Source organism: Pelmatolapia mariae, linkage group LG16_19 (assembly GCF_036321145.2).
Source record: "Pelmatolapia mariae isolate MD_Pm_ZW linkage group LG16_19, Pm_UMD_F_2, whole genome shotgun sequence".
In the NCBI taxonomy this organism is placed as follows: Eukaryota; Metazoa; Chordata; class Actinopteri; order Cichliformes; family Cichlidae; genus Pelmatolapia; species Pelmatolapia mariae.
In genome coordinates, this window is record NC_086241.1 from 42591964 (window position 1) to 42609160 (window position 17197).

Sequence of the window (17197 nt, forward strand, 5' to 3'; positions counted from 1 at the left end):
CGTGGCCTGGTGGACAAAAAATTGGTTAAGGGTTCCCCGAGCTTTCACGCCCCTCATGTTCTTCATGTGCCCACCATTAGAAGCATGCCTATGGAAAAAGTGCACCGGCACACAGTGCAGTGCGCTTTATAGGTGTTGTCGTGCGCTTTTCCAGCCAGGTGTTTTCCTTTTCCCATTCCTCCCTGTACTTTTGCAGCCTTTTTTTTTCTTTCTCTGAGGGGAACAAACATTGCTGGTCTAATGCTGGGCTTACACTGTGCGATTTTTGGCCCATTTTGAGCCGATTTTTGAGTCGTGCGACCGATTTGGTGATCGGCCCGATTTTGGCCTTCATCGTGCATCTTGTAGTATACGTGGGGTAACGAGAAGCGATTAACACCTCACGACCAGCTCCCGATCATCAATCGCTCGTGAGGGTGTCACCGCAGCCGCTCACACTGCTCACGCGCAAACACGTAAACGTCGGTGAAAAAGACGGAGCAGCACGGCTGTGCAGCGTGTGATCTGGACACAAGCGATGGAGGCACAACTTGTAGAACTTTGGAAAGCTCATCCGAGCCTTTTCGATGTGGCATCACAAAATTATCACGACCACAACAACCGTGAAAATAGTTGGATTTACATTGCTGCTCAATCACAGCTGCTTGATCAATGTTTTTCATTAGCAATTTAGCAAAGTTGATGGTGGTGGTGTGCGTGTCTGTGTGAGTGAAAGACAGAGAGGGAGAGCGAGCGACAGATTTTCTGTTATAACCTTCATTATATGGAGGCACAGTGTGAGCACTCAGGTCGCATCAGAGCATCGGGCGGTATAGTGTGAGACCCTGCATCGTGACCTACGAACTTATAACCCCTGCGAGTCAATCGTGCAGTTTGAGCAGGAGCTGAATAACGTGACTGAAAAAATCACACAGTGTGAGCCCAGCTTTAGGTGTACTGTCGTCCGAGACTTGCACCGCAGTGTCGGCGTTTGTTTCCCTGTTGGCCATGCTTCTTGTTGTGGTCATCTGTTGTCTTCCGGTATTTTCTCCGTAAGCGACCTTTCCTCGACCAATGAGATAAGCGGTAATCTGAATTGTCATACTCGAATTGTCATAAGTGTGCTGTCAGCTCATTGGTCACAAAGCAGGAGAGGGGCTGGGAATTATGTTTTCAAACAAAGCGTTAATTCCATTAACATTTATAGACTACTTTTGATTCTCACTGTATTACGGGACAAAGTGCGTCCCTTATTAGCGCAATACGGGACGTGTACTTTTGTTTCTAAGTACGGGACGATTCCGTTTTTTAAGGGACGGTTGGCAACCCTATGTGCTGTATACAATTATCCAAGTTGGCTCAAATTTAACAGTGACAAGTTACTGATGTTCCTTTACACTTTCCCCAAGTTTAAATGGTTTTTGAAAGATTAAAAAAAGAAAAGTACTCAAACTAATGGCTGCCTTGGAGCAAGGAAACTGCACAGATTAAAACTAAAGGTCAGAGCATTTACACTTACTCAATGCTAAATTACATGTTTGATATTCATTTTGTGTAACAGGTTAGTAAGAATGCAACATTTCAGGATTTTTAAGAATCTGAAAAGCTTTGTGTTTAATAGGTATTAGATGATGAGGATGAGTTTTAGTAACTGGTCTTTTGTTTGAGGCAAGATCTTATCATTTTAGCGAAGCACTCCTTTGGTCATGCTACACATTTCCATGGTGCGACAAAAACACTAGATTTAAACACAAACCTATCTTTAACAATATAATTATTAGAAATTATATTATAAATGCACTGATTAAATCTTGCAAAACCTTCAGTATTACAGCAAAAGCCTATAGAATTTGTCCAAAAAACCTTTAGCAGCCTTACTGCCACAAAATAAGTTTTCAAAAACCTTACCACTGCCCAAATCTTACAGCTGTGCCAAAACATGCAACCGTTAACCACCTCCTTCATTGTAAGGATGTCAAAGGTCAAAGTCAACAGCCAGCACACATCAGATACATTCCCGACGTCTATGTGACCCTGAACTGATGATATGTAAAGAAGATACTGAAGTGAGAGAAAATAAGAGCTGCGTGAAGAGTTTTCCTCCTCTCTGAGACTCTGAATTACACTTAGGAGTAATAATTTTCAACCACTCACCCTTCAGAACAGTTAGAGATGCTGAGCCTCTCAGGCTCAGTTTGACTGATATTAGTCAAATTGCGTCATGCGCTTTTAAAGATGACTCTCTTTAACTGCAAGAGGGTGTTGAAAATAGAAGCGTTGAGCTTCAAAGGAAGCTCTCTCCTCCAAGGTCATCTCGTGTTTTAACTCCAATTTCAATACTTTATGAGCGTGACTGTAATTAAAATGATGGGGTCAGCTTTCTGATATATTACAACAGAGCAACCAATGAGGTAAAGCCAGTTAATAAATTCTTTTTCAAATTGAGACTGGCAAACTTCACATGGAAAAGACAACTTTTGGTTTCTTGAAATGCGGACGGAGTCTCCTTGATTTAGCAAACAGGACAATAAGTTGCAGGCAGTTAACTGGAAATCTGCTTATGCTGTTATCTTAGCTTTGTAGGTGTCTCCTCAGATATCTGGGCTCATTGTCCTGCTGCAGAGCATGTTTGTGACTGATCAGAATCTTCCCTAAAGTCATTCCACAAATAATAATATAATCTTTTAAACATTAACCATAAACATTCATGGCCATCTGCAGTGAGCAAATGCTGGAGTTCACATCTTGTATCAAATTGGAATTTATAAATAAAAACCGGTCATGACACAGATTTTGCTTTCTGCAGAAACATGGTCTTGTATTCTAGATATCATTTATAATTAATGGAGCATAGCAATACATCAGGCACACCAGTAGATCAGCTAATTGATATCTAAATATACAACTGGCTAATCCTATATTCTGCAAGCCCATTTACAACCCACCTCCACCTTACTTACTGTGTTGGAACTAGTGCCATATCTGCTGTTTCTGAAGCTTCTCTGTTCTGTGCTGAGATCCTTCTGTTGCTTTCCCTCCCTGTGGATTTCAACATGCATGCAGAATGGTGGGGAAGTCCCATATCACCAAATACAACTCATTTTGGATGGAAATGAGGAAAAAATGATTTCTGCTTTTTGACTATAATGACCCTGTCTGATCTGAACCTAATTTCTTGCTTTGTACCGTGGAACAGTAAGTTCCTTTGAAACAAAATGTTTTGACTTAGCTTTGAAATGAGAGGATTTGAGAGTCACAATCAAATTCAGTAAATCACTGAATTTAAAAAAAAAGTGTCCCTTTAGTATTGTTTCACTGCTATAGAATGAAACCAAAGATGCCCAATTCACCCATTCTTTCTATACTTAAGAGCTTTCTATCTAAGAATGACATGCATTCATTCTCTGACAGATGCATCGGAGAGCAATTTGGGGTTAGTATCTTGCCCAAGGATATTTGGCATGCAGACTGTAACAGCCAGGAATTGAACCACCAACCTTCCAGTTAGTAGATGAGAGCAATTAGAGATTTAAAACCTTAGGATTGAGGATAAGGGTAAGGCTTTTTTCAGAATAAAGCTGCTGTTTCTCAGGCAAGTTTTCATAGAGAACTGACCAGTATTAACATATTTTCTCACAACTGCTCTGATCAAAGATTATATGATTCAAAGTGGATATCCATGATTATACTACATATAGATTTACAGGGGTGAAAGAACATTGGCGCATGGATTCTTTTACAAGATGAGTATAATACACTTGATTGATGGTGTCAGTCGCTGAAGAAGAATAAAAAGTTCTTTGTCAGCCTGTGGATTTGTTTCATGTTTGTCATTGTTGAAGAATTTTAAATCTTTGGTTTCTTTGCTGTATGTTCCGTCTTTGATGTACTTTGTTGAACTTCCACCCTAATCAGTTTTAGCAAATATTAAAAGGGAGTTTTTCCTTCCCACTGTCGCCAAAGAGATCGCTCATAGGAGGTCATCTGATTGTTGGGTTTTTTCTGTCTTCTCTGAATTACTGTAGGGTCTTTGCCTTACAATATAATGTGTCTTGAGGCAGCTGTTGTAGTAACTTGGGGCTATGTAAATAAAATTGAATTCAGTTTTAGTTTATTCCGGCTTTTAGATCCTTCCTCAACCCCTAATGACAAAAAAACCCATGGAGGTGCACGAAGAACATCTAAAGTCCACACAGAAAGTATCCAGCCAACCAGGAGATTCAAACCTGGTCTACATCACTTTTGAGGCTACAGTCCTAACCACAGCAGAAGGATATCACCCACCATTAGTGTGGCTGTAGAGTCAAGGAAAAAGACACAGGACAGACCGATGCCCCCAAAATCTCATTGCAGAAACAATCCAACTCAGAGAAAAAAAGCACCAGTGAAAGAAGTGAAAAACATCCAATTTACAATACTGGAGGTTGAGATGAACAGCACTGTTACCCTGGACACCTGAAATAAGCCCCTTCTTCTCCTGAGAAAAACTCATACAAATTCATACCAGCTCTGCTGCCCCCCTTCCTTTTCCAAAGGCAAATTAACATTAAATAACACATACATGAATCCTAATCCTCCCTCTTCCTCTCTCTCTGGTCAAGTTATCATTGGGGATCACTCTTTCACATCCATACATGTCTGCCTGAAACCTCTCCCTCCCTTTTCTCTCTCTTTCTCTGGACAAATTAACATTGCTAAGCACTCATGCACATTCAAACATGTCCCTACATCCCCTGCCTCTCTTTCTTTCCATCTCTCTAGGCAAATTAACATGGGAGAACAAACACCTTTGTCCTCGTTTCCTTGCTTTTCTCTTTTGCTCTTTTTCATCGTGTGGTTGAATTAACTTAGGAATCACAAAGAAATTCATGTAAACTCCCATTTGTATTATTTTCTGCCTATACATGTTTCATTTCTGCTGCTTTTCTTTCTCTTCAGACAAAAAGATGCTGATGACCACATACATGTGCTCTTATCCTATCTCTCTATACATATCCAGTTTGGAGGGTGGGGAGACCAGGTTAGAGGTTTGCAGAATGTCAAAGGAAAAAAAATGGGGGAACAAAAACCTCAAATGTGGAACTTCAATTAATTTAAAGCCCCCACCCATCCATCAGCTGCACCAATCAGCCAAGAATAAATCCGCTGCAGATCTAATTACGGTGCCGTCTCCGAAGACCCCGGCTGCCGCGAAGCCAATCTTCAACTCCTTGTTTGAACAGGCTGATGAACTAAGGGACTCGATGGATATCAAGTCATTTTGTTTAATTTATAAATGGATTTTCCCCTAATACTTAAATTATCATCAGCATGAGAGAGGGAGAAAGTGAAAGAGAGAGAGCACAATCCAAAGCGTTTGTAAGGTAAAAAGTCTTGAACATGTGGTGCAGGAGAGGATGGAGGGATAAATGGATGGAGGGATGGAGGAGACAAGGCAAAGAATTCCAATGAGAAATGTGTCCTTTCCCAGTTTATAGCAGTGATGGCTCTACAGTGTGTTGAATCAATTTGTTCAAACATTCAGCAAACGATAGAAGCATCAAGGTTAGAGAATGTTAGCGAGAAATGGGTTGCGACCAAGGAGAACCCTGCAGACTGAAAAACGGAGCCAACACAGAAGCATCACTGACTCCCATGTTTAAATGGCCAACTTAACAGGATCAAAAACATATGTTTACACTTTTGACTGGTCATTTTTTTCCTGCATGCATCACCTTGACAACATAATTCAGACTCAAACATCTAGACCCGAGACCGTTCAGATATTCTACTAAGGCTAACACCTAAAATTTGACTGCCATATAAAGTGCCGCCAATGCTATTTCAATGTCTTTCAATCAGTCTGTTACAAACTTTGATTTCATTTAGCTTCAGGAGAAACTTCCTGAAAAATCTAGTCCAAAAAGGTTTATCTGCATACTTTTCAAGAGAATATAGAAGCTTTCTGAGTCAAAAGTCTTGAGTTGTCTGGTTTAGTCAGAGTCATTGCAATTCTCCTTTGGTTTTTATCAAGGTCAGTCATCAATCTCTTAAAAAGCAAAGCCTGTTGTCAATTTCATTTTTCAAGCCTCTAGAACTCATATGGATTGCTTAATAACTTTGATGGTGAAGCACTTCACAGCAGTCGTAAGTATTGTCCTGTTTGAACCTTTGTAACTTCTTTTCTCAGCTCGAGGATCTGTGGTAAAAATACAAATAAAGTTTCCTAATTTGAAGCCACTCTCCCATGTTTACCTACCTGGTTCGGGCGTCTCAGAGTGTGACGATGAAGAAGCCGAAGAAGCCCCGTCTTCGTTGACTGCTCCCTGGGATAGAGACATCCCTCGGCCTGGAGGAAGTTTCATCCCAAGCTGCTCTGCCATCTCCACATGATCGCCAGGGTGGATGTAGTCAAACACACTGCTACCAGTGAGCTCCACCTGCAGAAATAAAGCGTTGTTAAAAATCATCCTGTAAAGCCCTTTTCGTTCGTACTTTTGTTTCTACACAATCTTTAATTTCTTGGCTCATAGTTTACTGTTTATTATTTGTCATTTATTTTAATAATTGGTCCCACAAACCAGTGAAGAATTTGTGTGTGCTGAAAAACACTCAAATCTCAAATATAGAGAAGCAATGGCTGTTGGTTTTTGGACAGTTTGGAAATTGTTAATTGCTGAAATTCTGTTCTTTGGGGTATCATTTTCATCTTTTTTTGCTGACCTTTCATTCGTCGTCCTACTCCGCAGCTTGTCATCTTTCTTTCTCCTCCACCCTTTACTCCATGGCTATTTTTCAATCCATAGTTCCATATCTCTATATCCCATGCTGTTCCTTTGATCCCTAAATTCACCCTGTTCCCCTATGTCACTCTTCTACTTCCACCAATACAATAAAGGCAATCCATCTCACAATGCACACTTTTGTAGAACTGGTAGGATTGAAGATTTTCCCTCAGGAAGAAAAGACAAAATGCATTGAACATGCATTAAAAGTCTGCTGTAGATAAAGTTATTGAGCAAGCAGAAAATAGAGGCAATTAAGACTCTTACTTAACAGAAAAATCTCTTGGAAAAGGCAAATGCATCAGTTTATTGCAAAATATTCACGTCTAATGAATAGTATTTCTTTTCTTTTTTTATTTTCTCTTTGACATGTTATATTTTATTGGTAAGTGACCTTGTTAAGTAAAGATGGTACCATTTGAGTATTTACTAATCAATCTGTGTAGTAAAAGAATGGCTATATGTAAAATATTATACTTTCAGGCAGGTCAAAAAGTCGAACCTGCCACAAGCCTAGCAGATTAGATAATCTTACTGCTGTGATGTTCTTCTATGCATCCATTTGGAAAATCTAGTTTAGCCTGCTCAAAGTTGCTGCACACCTGCAAGGTGCTCTGCAACCCACCTCCACCTGAGCTATCAGTGTCATATCTGTTATCACTGACACCTGCTTTGCTCTGGGCTGGGGTCTTATTGCTACCCTCCCCATCTTAAACTTAGGACGGGGAAGTTGCACAACAAAGCCACGGTGCTAAGCATTACTACAATCGGAGGAATCCTCTTGTGAGTGTTATGGTCTGGACAGAAAAAACAGTAATAACCTTAAAGAGTAGGATAGTTTAGAAGCTCTACCATTTGGTAGAATGGGCTATGATTTTGACCACTGTTTTTGATTGGGTCATCTGTTTAACACTTCAGCCCCTCTTGCTCGCAATTCAAATCAATGCAATCGCTCTAGGAATGCTACACTAGTATTATATTTTTAACAGGCCAACTAACACCTCCACCCCTCTCTCTTTCATCCCTTCTCTCCTGCTCTTTCTTCTCCTCTCATCCCGCTCCTCTAATCCATCCCTTGTCAGCCGTGGAGAATCAGCAGCATTTTGTCTTTCTTATGGAAATGGAATAAATAAGCTCCCTCTTATTAAATAAATACAGAGTCCCTTCACCTTAAAGACTCTCATTAGTGGCGATGGAAGCGGATTTGTCTTCGTTAATTGGGGATGAGACGAGCAAGCGCCATCTAAACCACAGCGTTACGCTTACACACAAACACACATGAACACACACTGGTGCTTGCAAAAGCAAAACACGCAGCTTGCACAAACAAATTCCTGTCAAGGTTAGAAATGCACAAACACAGCTTGTGTGTATACACACACATAATTAGGTACACAAGTTTCAAAGGTGTGATGGTTGTGCTCTGCCATTTAACATGTGTGTTTTCATTTGTAGCATATCAAAAAAGATTGTGCACATTTATTTCCACATGCTAATCTGGTTATGTATGTTTGTGTGTGTGTTCAGGTTTTTTGGGGGTCCGCTGGGACAAAGGGGATTACATGGGTGTAATCCCTTTAATAAGAAATCCCTTTAAGGCAATTTAGTCCCCTCATAAAGTCTCATCTGGAGCAGAAAGTGATGATTAAGAAATGAGGCTGATCACTGAATAACATACACACACACATTCAGACCCTGGTGCACCATGGGAGTTAGTGTTCATGTTTACACATTACAGTGCTAATTGGATCTACATTGTTCTTCCTTGCAATAACACGCTGACTTTTAATCAATTAAAACTTGGCATAACTATTTTACATAAAGTCACTGGTGGAGCTAATTACACAGAGGAAACAATGTAGAAAAGAAATTAGACATTCTGACACTTGCTGCAACAACACTTTAAAATAATTATCATGCAGCAGACCGAAAAATAACACATTACTGTAGACAAGTATGTGTCAGCTTGAAGCATGTAAAGGTTAATGGCATTTAAAAAATTTTATAACCCTAGAAACAGTTTAGGTGTATTATAACATTGAAAGTAAATAAAAGTGGCGCTTTGCTATAATACTAACAGAACTGACTTTTTTTTTCTGGGGGAAAAAAAAGACATCCCCCACTTTTATTTCCAGTGGTCCTAATCCCCTTCTGTACTCGCGGGGTGATGATCAGTATAAACATCAAAATGGATTCATAATAAATTATTTTTAAAAAAACATATGGCAGTTAATAATTGCTATATGTGTGACAGTGTTCATCCAAAGTTTCATTCAGATTGGCACATCCGTTAAAGAGACAGATGGAAGGGAGGAAGATGTTCAAATATTTTTATTATTATCCTTTATTTATCCTGATGAAAAGTCAGCAAAAGTTACAACAAACAGAACTGGCAGATGAAGTAAATGTAATGAAATTTCAAAATAAGTGTTCTTACAGAATTCAAAATTAAAATGAGTTGAAATTTGTGCTAAAAACACTAAAGTTAAGGTAAAATATTTTCCACAGTTATCTCTTCCTTTGGTAAATGCTACCATTAGCTGCAGTACTCAAACACTGGTGCAGTCTTACATTGCACAGACATAGTGGGCATTTATGCTTCAACGGTAAATGTACGCCATAGCCGTAAACTCCCCTGAAATCGTACTCTGGAACCAACAGCAAAAACTGCTGTGCCCCTAGAAATTCAACTACATGATTGGCCTGCTCAGCCTGCCTCCTGTGCATTTTCCAACTATTTTTATGTAGTTTTTGAGTTTATCAGTGAGAGAATAACACACATTACCTAACTATGATGAATAATTATCGCAGCATCAATATAAGGACTCACAAATATCAGGAAATTACAGGAGGAAGGTTTCTGAAACTGTTGGAATGGATGTTAGGAAATGTACAAAGTGGAATTAAGGGATGAACACGCCTGGATCACGTCAAAGACACAAAACCCAGGAGAGGCAAATTTATTTGAGTCTATTGGATGTCACCACTTAACCACTTATAAAACAACGGACACGACTACGCTGCAATTAACAGGAAAATTAGGTGTTTAAAAAGTCCATGTAGCGTGAATAAGGTTTACTTTAAACTGTAAAAAAGAATATTAAGGAATCCAAAATAAAAACATGGAGCCACAAATGAGCAGAATAGAAATCTGTCTGGGAACAGTGGAAGAGTTAAAAGTTGTCCTAAGCTATATGCATTATTAGATAGTGGATGCTAATATCTTTAATGTCATGTTGTGCATGTTCGCAACACTTTATACATGAAGAGTAAATCAAGAATCTGTTCCAAAGATCACCTTAACACACAATGAAAGAATCTAGGCCAAAGCAGAAGCCGAAAGTTTCAAGTTTTCACTTGAAACTAAAATTATTTAACATTGTACATTTAAAATGCAAAATTTCTACAACGCCATTACAACTCAACTTGCTCAGTTGAGAAGACACCTCTACATTAATTTTTCGTTCATGTCAGAAGAAGCTAGGAAAGGAAATGAACGTGTGTCTGTATGTTCCTGCCTTAGAGCCACCATGCCAAAGTGCAATATGTTTACTTGGCGGATAAAGTGACTCCTGATTTAACACACACAGTTTGTGCCAGTTTCTGTTTTTCACCAAAACACAGCGCTGAAGATGTATGGCAGCCTACGTTTTTTAATCATTCGGGAACCTTGGCAACAGCAACCTCTATATATCAAGTTATCCTTCCAGCTTTCCATACAGAGGTTGGCCAAGAGATTTAATACCATTAAACATGTTTCTTTTTTCTCTTTCTCCTAATATCTCATGTATATGGGGTAGCAAAGTGCGACTAAATTCAGCCTACACAGTAGGCAATGTTTTCAGGGACATGAAGATGTTGGAATAGGTTTCCAACTTTGTGGGGACCTGGACCATAGACTTCCATCATTATTTACCTACAAAAACATAAACAAAGAGAAGCGAAATTTGGGACATTAAAGTTGTCTAGGACTCGAGGTGGCTAAACTATGACACAAAACTGGGCATTCACATTTGTTAAAATATCCAGTAATGCATCCATTCAGTCAGCACTGCTCTATAAAGATAGAAGAATAGGTATGGGGTAGTCAGAGTTCGGCTGGAGACCTTTATCAAAACAGGCTTCGTCTTTTCAATCTTCTCATTATGTATTATTTGAAAAGGATGGACAACAGATACACTAGCATATTGCAATTCCCCTGCATCAAAGCTGGTTCGGGTCACTCCAGCATATCACTCAGACACAGGAAAAGCAGGACTTAAAATGGACTGGAAATGACGATGGAACAAATCCAACTTATGTGATTCCGCTGAAACAATCTTCCATGTTCTGTTCAGGGTATGTTTAACCTCTCCTTTACCAAAAAACAAAGGAATGATTCAAACAACAGATAAAGAAATACATGAACACAATATTGCTATCAAGGGTTTAACAAATTGAGGGATGTGCTGGCTGAGTGGTGACCTCAGCATAAAAAAAAAGCCTCTCATCACTCCCATCAGGCTCAGTATGCATTTTGACATTGTTTGTCTGCTTAGAGTCTTTAGATAAAACTTATTAAAGCACAACAGACACGCAGGCTTTATCGCTTCACTCACCCTCCCAGACAAGGACATCAAGTGACAAAAGACAATAAGAATGACGGCGATAACCGTGTCAAACGAGCACAGAGTGAGTGAGAAAGTGTTTTGCGAATGAATCCAAATGTTAAGCGAGTGTGTGTTTATGTTCGCCCTTCTGCATCCTTATCAGTCCCTTCTCCATATTTTAGGACGTGCACATGTGTGATGGAAGAGGGTGCTGTCAGCTGTAATTACTGCAGACATACTAGTATTCGCGGCACACTGCTCAGCTATGTGAACCTTGCATTTAGAACAGGAACCAAAAGTCTAGATGAAGGTTTCTGCCGAACACTAGTTTCTAAATCAAACTGGGCTTTCCTCAACTATTAGCTGGTGGGTTAGGGTTAAAGTCAGGGTAATGTAAGTGATTCCTTTTTTCTTTTTTTTCCTTTTTTTTAAGAAGCAGAATCATGGTCTGAATGAACTCTTGTGCCAAAATAGGAGCTCTATAAACTCCTCCTCTTGTTAACTAGCTAACGCCTCTTGTTAGCCAGTGTCTTTTCATTTTATTTTTTTTATTTTTTTGGGGCAGCACGGTGGCATGGTGGTTAGCACTGTTGCCGCACAGCAAGAAGGTCCTGAGTTCAATTCCACCATCAGGCCGGGGTCTTTCTGTGTGGAGTTTGCATGTTCTCCCCGTGTTTGCGTGGGTTCCCTCCAGGTACTCCGGCTTCCTCCCACTGTCCAAAGACATGCAGTTAGTGGGGATAGGTTAATTGGTTAATCCAAATTGCCCATAGGTGTGAATGTGAGCGAGAATGGTTGTCTGTCCCTGTGTGTTAGCCCTGTGACAGACTGGTGACCTGTCCAGGGTGTACCCCGCCTCTCGCCCTATGACAGCTGGGATAGGCTCCAGCCCCCCCCCCCCCCGACCCTGAAAAGGATAAGCGGATGGATGGATTTTTATTTTTTATTTATGTATAGTGTAACAATGCTGGAGCTGACAGGTGGAAGAAAAGGGAAGAATAAAAGAAAAAGAGGGGAGAAATAGGAGAAAATATAAGTGATTCATAACAATATGTCTTTCATGGAGGTCATAAAGCAAGTGAGCCGAGAGCTGTTTTTACAGAGACTTCGATACAAGTAGACTAGGGCCGGGCCATATCATACCGTTCACGGTAATACCGGTATATCGTTGGGCAACGATAAGAAAATGAAATATCGCGATAGAATATGGGTAAAACGCGCATGCGCAGTGCCTTTGTTTTCATATGCACATGGCGGAAAAAGCATGGCGGCGACGGAGAATGAGAAGGGCGAAAGCGGATCGTTGAATGAAATGGATGAACCAGAATTGGTTTGTAAAAATGCTGCAACTTCAGTGGTGTGGAACTGGTTTAGCTTTCGTCCGTCAGACACACAACAAAGCACTATTTTTGGTAGAGCATGCTAGCGGGCCGTCACTTAAAATCGATCCTTTGATTTTTCTGAAAATCGACAGTACCCCTTATAATCCCGTGTGCCTTATGTATGAATTCTGGTTGTGTTTACTGACCTCGAAACAATTTTATGTGGTACATGGCGCTCGAAAATCTGTCAAATGTTTCAGTACGACTTTGCTAAGCTACAAACCCGCAACGCTTGATGGATTGTCGGAGCATTACGGCTATCGTAGGCAGGAGCCTCGTGGAGTGATACGTACTGTGCTTTGACATAATATTACTATATTGTGTGTGTATAACCTCTTTTTAAGTTTTGTGGATATAATACATGGTTATGCTGAGGATATGCTGGCCAATTTCCACTGGAAATGCCTCTTGGTTAAACTGTCAGCAAGGAATTTGCATTTGCACTGTTAAATTTTTATATAACTTTAATGCACATAAAAAAACAGCTGCTTGTTTAAGTGAAAATACATTGATGGTTTTTTTGCACTAATAAAGTTGTGGAGTTGTAAAGTATTTTGTCTAGTGTCAATTATATCGTCAGTTATATCGTTATCGCAAATTTTCAAATGTATATCGTGATATATATTTTTGGTCATATCGCCCTGCTCTAAAGCAGACTTCTTTTTGCCCCCGGGCATAGTTTTAAGGTATTTCCAGACAGACCTGGAGAACATGCCCATTGTTTCTGTGCAATCCATTCTCCCAATGTGATCCGATGTCCTTTGACTCCGTTCAATTCAGTTTTATTTATAGAGTGCCAAATCTCAACAGTTCCCTCAAAATAATTCACATTGTAAGGGAAAGACCATAAAAATAATACAAACCCCAACAATCAGAGGACCCCCTTGTGAGCAAGCACCTTGGTGATAGTGGGAAGGAAAAACTCCCTTTTAACAGGAAGAAACCTCTGTCAGGGCAGCCATCTGTCGCGAACCCGTTGGGAGTGAATGGAGGGAGACAGGACAAAAGATACGCTGTGGACGAGAACCAGCGATGAATAATAACTAATGATTCAATGCAGAATGGTGTATAAACACACAGAGAGTGGAAAGAGGTGAGTGAAATGTTCAGGACATCACGGAAAGCCCCCAGCAGCCTAGGCCTATTGCAGTGTAACATTAGGTCATGTGTTATTTTGGAAGTGCCATGTTCAAACAGCATTATTTGACGGTGAAATGTAACTTAGGGGCAACAAAGAGTGAGGGGTCATGCTCTTTTGCTGTCTTCGACCATAACCTAAAGTTCTATATCTGGAACAATTCTCAGTAATACAAATTATTTTCCGTTTTGCTTCCTCTGTCTCTTTAAACAATGCTAAACTGTCGACCCAACAGCGTACACCTCAGCCTGTGTGACAAAAACCATGAGCCATTAAGAATGAATTACAAAGCCGGTCTAGCCCTCGTAACTTTTCACCACCATTAAATACACCCCCAGCTCCAGAGTATGAGAAAGAAAAACACAAATTTCTTCATTTTCATTGTGAAAGGCGCAGCCCTGGCAACCTAAATAACAAATAAAAGACATGAAATCTGAAGCGTTGAATTCCCATTAATCACATTCTCACTCTCTGTATCACACTTTAATTAATATGGCAACATTTTAAAACCACACACACAGAAGCACACGTACCTCAAAACAGTAAAAAACCTCTGTGTGACTTTGTAAAGTACTAATCAAATAAATTGATGTTGGCTCGCAGGGTTCAGAATTAATTACAGCATTAAACATTAGCTAAGTGGGGTAATATTCCAAGTTTGATAGTGCATAATTACTCTGCTGTTAATGATTCATGGGGCGTCGGCCTCCGTTAGAGGCGAGGAGCGAGTAGAAATGATGGACATCAGCTCATGTGTCAAAAAACTGCAGACCAACTTCATTTCCTCCTTAAAGGATAGAAATATTTTACATGTTTTCTGAAATCTTGCGTTTTTCGCTTGGAGCTTTTGAAAATCTTAATTAAGCTGAATAATTTACACTTAAACATAGAAACTTAAGTGTCAGCAGCGAAAGAGATAAAGCTAAGCCATCAAATGTAACACTTGAGTAACCAAGCAACTCAATAATGTGCACACTGTGGGAAAAAAAGACAGAAAACAAAGCCTGTAAAATAACAAAAGAAGGTCATAAATACTGAAGATGGCACTACATATTTATCTAATTTATCCTATTCTGATTTGTCTACTACAAAAAGCTAAGAAACATCCTGCTGTTAAGCTTACCATACTTATTTTATTCTGTTAGCCTGCGGTCCCTGCAGGAGCTGTGGGATTGTCAGGCACTTGAATTCCAGGGTGATTCCAGGTGAAAACCTACCCTTGATAATAATTCTAGTTCTTTGTTTTATTCTTTTTGCACACTTGCTTCTTTTAACTTCCCAAAATTCGCTTTAAAGCATCAAAATTGTGTTCTGTATAAAGCATTTGCCTGACTGTAATCATGTAAAATATATATAAATATATATATATATATATATATATATATATATATATATATATATATATAGAGAGAGAGAGAGAGAGAGAGAGAGAGAGAGAGAGAGAGACAGAGAGACAGAGAGACAGACAGAAAGAGAGACAGAGAGAGAGAACAAAAAACTGGTTCCATATGGTGCAAACTATGTGCAGATTTTGTTTGTGTTCCAGAGCGCTTAATATTCATAAGTGCATATGTGTATTAGTGCATAATGTTTATATAGTATGGAGATTAATGTGTCTGTGACCACACTCCGTTCTCATATGTGTGTGTGTGTTTGAGAATAAAGCTAGAATCAAGCTGGAAGACTTGGTGTATTATCAGTCAGATGAATGGGGATGAATCTATATAGCAAGCACATGCATGCACGCATACATACACACACACAGCTGATATCAAGACGCTTTCCTTGTCAACACCTCAGAGGATGACAAATGAATGGTCCATTATGAACTGTTTGCCACGCTCTGTTTGTGTGTATGTGTGCGTGTGTGTGTGTGTGTCAGTCAGCCTCTGATAGATGGTGATTTATTAGGCAAAACAAAACACCGAACACTGAAAGCAATCACTTCATTGGGGGAGTGAGAAAGAGGGGGAGAGAGACAGAGGTGGCTATATAGCACGGTGAACAGTAAGAGGTGTCATACAGGAGGAAGTAAGAGGTGTCGTACTTTTCCAGGTCTAAATAAATTATGGCACATCAGCTATTCTCTCTGAAAGTTAAGTTTGAAGTGAATGAGTAGCAGTGTAACATGGCGTTCCACGGAGACCTCCAGTATGTTTAATGTGTTGTTTATAACCTTAATGTTGCTAGATTAGTACGTCTGTTTGATTTTCAGAAATTTTACTTCAAATTAAGTTTAAAAAATATTAAAAAAGAAAAAAAAGGCAAACAGTTCCAACAGAAATAGATTGCGACCTTAAAAAGCAAAAAGAAACTAATTCTGCACCTGAGAATGATAGGCATGAGTGCGAGTCTGTGACTGATAGATAAGGGTTGATCTGATATTGGTGTGTTGCAGTTGTTCCTCCAACATCATATTAATGCGGCTCCAGACACATTATTGCAACTAACCAATCATGTTATTGTGATTTTTACCCTTTATCACTGGGGAGAAGTCTGCATTAAAGGCGTGCTTCCAGATAGGCTTTCGAACACAAGGTTACAATTGGAAAGGGTCTATTTTAAACCAACCCGTGATCTATACTAAACATAAAGTATTTCAGTCAGAACCACCACATTCACATCCAATTTGATTTCTGTGTGCAGTAAATTATATTTGATGGTTTGCTCTGTTCTTGGACTTCCCTGACTTTTCATAGGCAGAGCTGGAAGAAAGCAGAACAGCGGCAAGAGCCCTCAGCAGGCAATAGCAGTCATCGTTGGCAACAAATATGCCAACTGATAAAGTCAGAAATGGCACAAAAAACCGGAGTTGGGGCAAAGATGGACTGCAGCGCAGCATGCAGATACTGAGCTAACATTTGATGTTGATCGGCAAGCTGATCTTCCAGGATTATAGCTGAGCTGATTTTGAATTCTGTTTGAACTTGCGCTAGGCTTGAATCAAATAATAGAAAAAAAATTAATAGATAATTAGCACTATGTTTTCCCGTCATGGTCTTTGTTATCTACTGTAGTGTGCAAAAGTCTTGAGCCATCCTTGATGACTTTATATATTTTTCTAGGAAACCAGCATATTGGTGCAACCATTTATTTAAATGTGCAAATACACAATGAATACAGGATTTTAAGGCAAAAAAGAAAACTTTTGTACAATTCTAAGGAACCTGAAAATCTGAATTTGGGCTACCTTTATTCTTCACAGGCACAGCCTGAACTCTCTTAGGTGAGCTTGAGTGATAGTTGTCTTCTTAAAGGATGTTCCAAAGTTCTTCCTTGAATGTCGACTGCCTTATGTTCGCTTCTCTGTCAGGATAAAGGTGCCCTGTGTGTTTTTTTTATCCA

The 17197-nt window shown here is 39.6% G+C and overlaps 1 protein-coding gene across 2 annotated transcripts in view; it reads right to left on the reverse strand.

The window, feature by feature from the left end:
- LOC134645907 (neuronal PAS domain-containing protein 3) overlaps positions 1-17197 on the reverse strand; it is a 367866-nt gene that overhangs the window by 51565 nt on the left and 299104 nt on the right. For both annotated transcript variants that reach the window (XM_063499536.1, XM_063499537.1), the window contains exon 6: positions 6218-6398. In XM_063499536.1, the coding sequence (XP_063355606.1) occupies positions 6218-6398 (181 nt within the window). The remainder of the gene's footprint in view (positions 1-6217; positions 6399-17197) is intronic.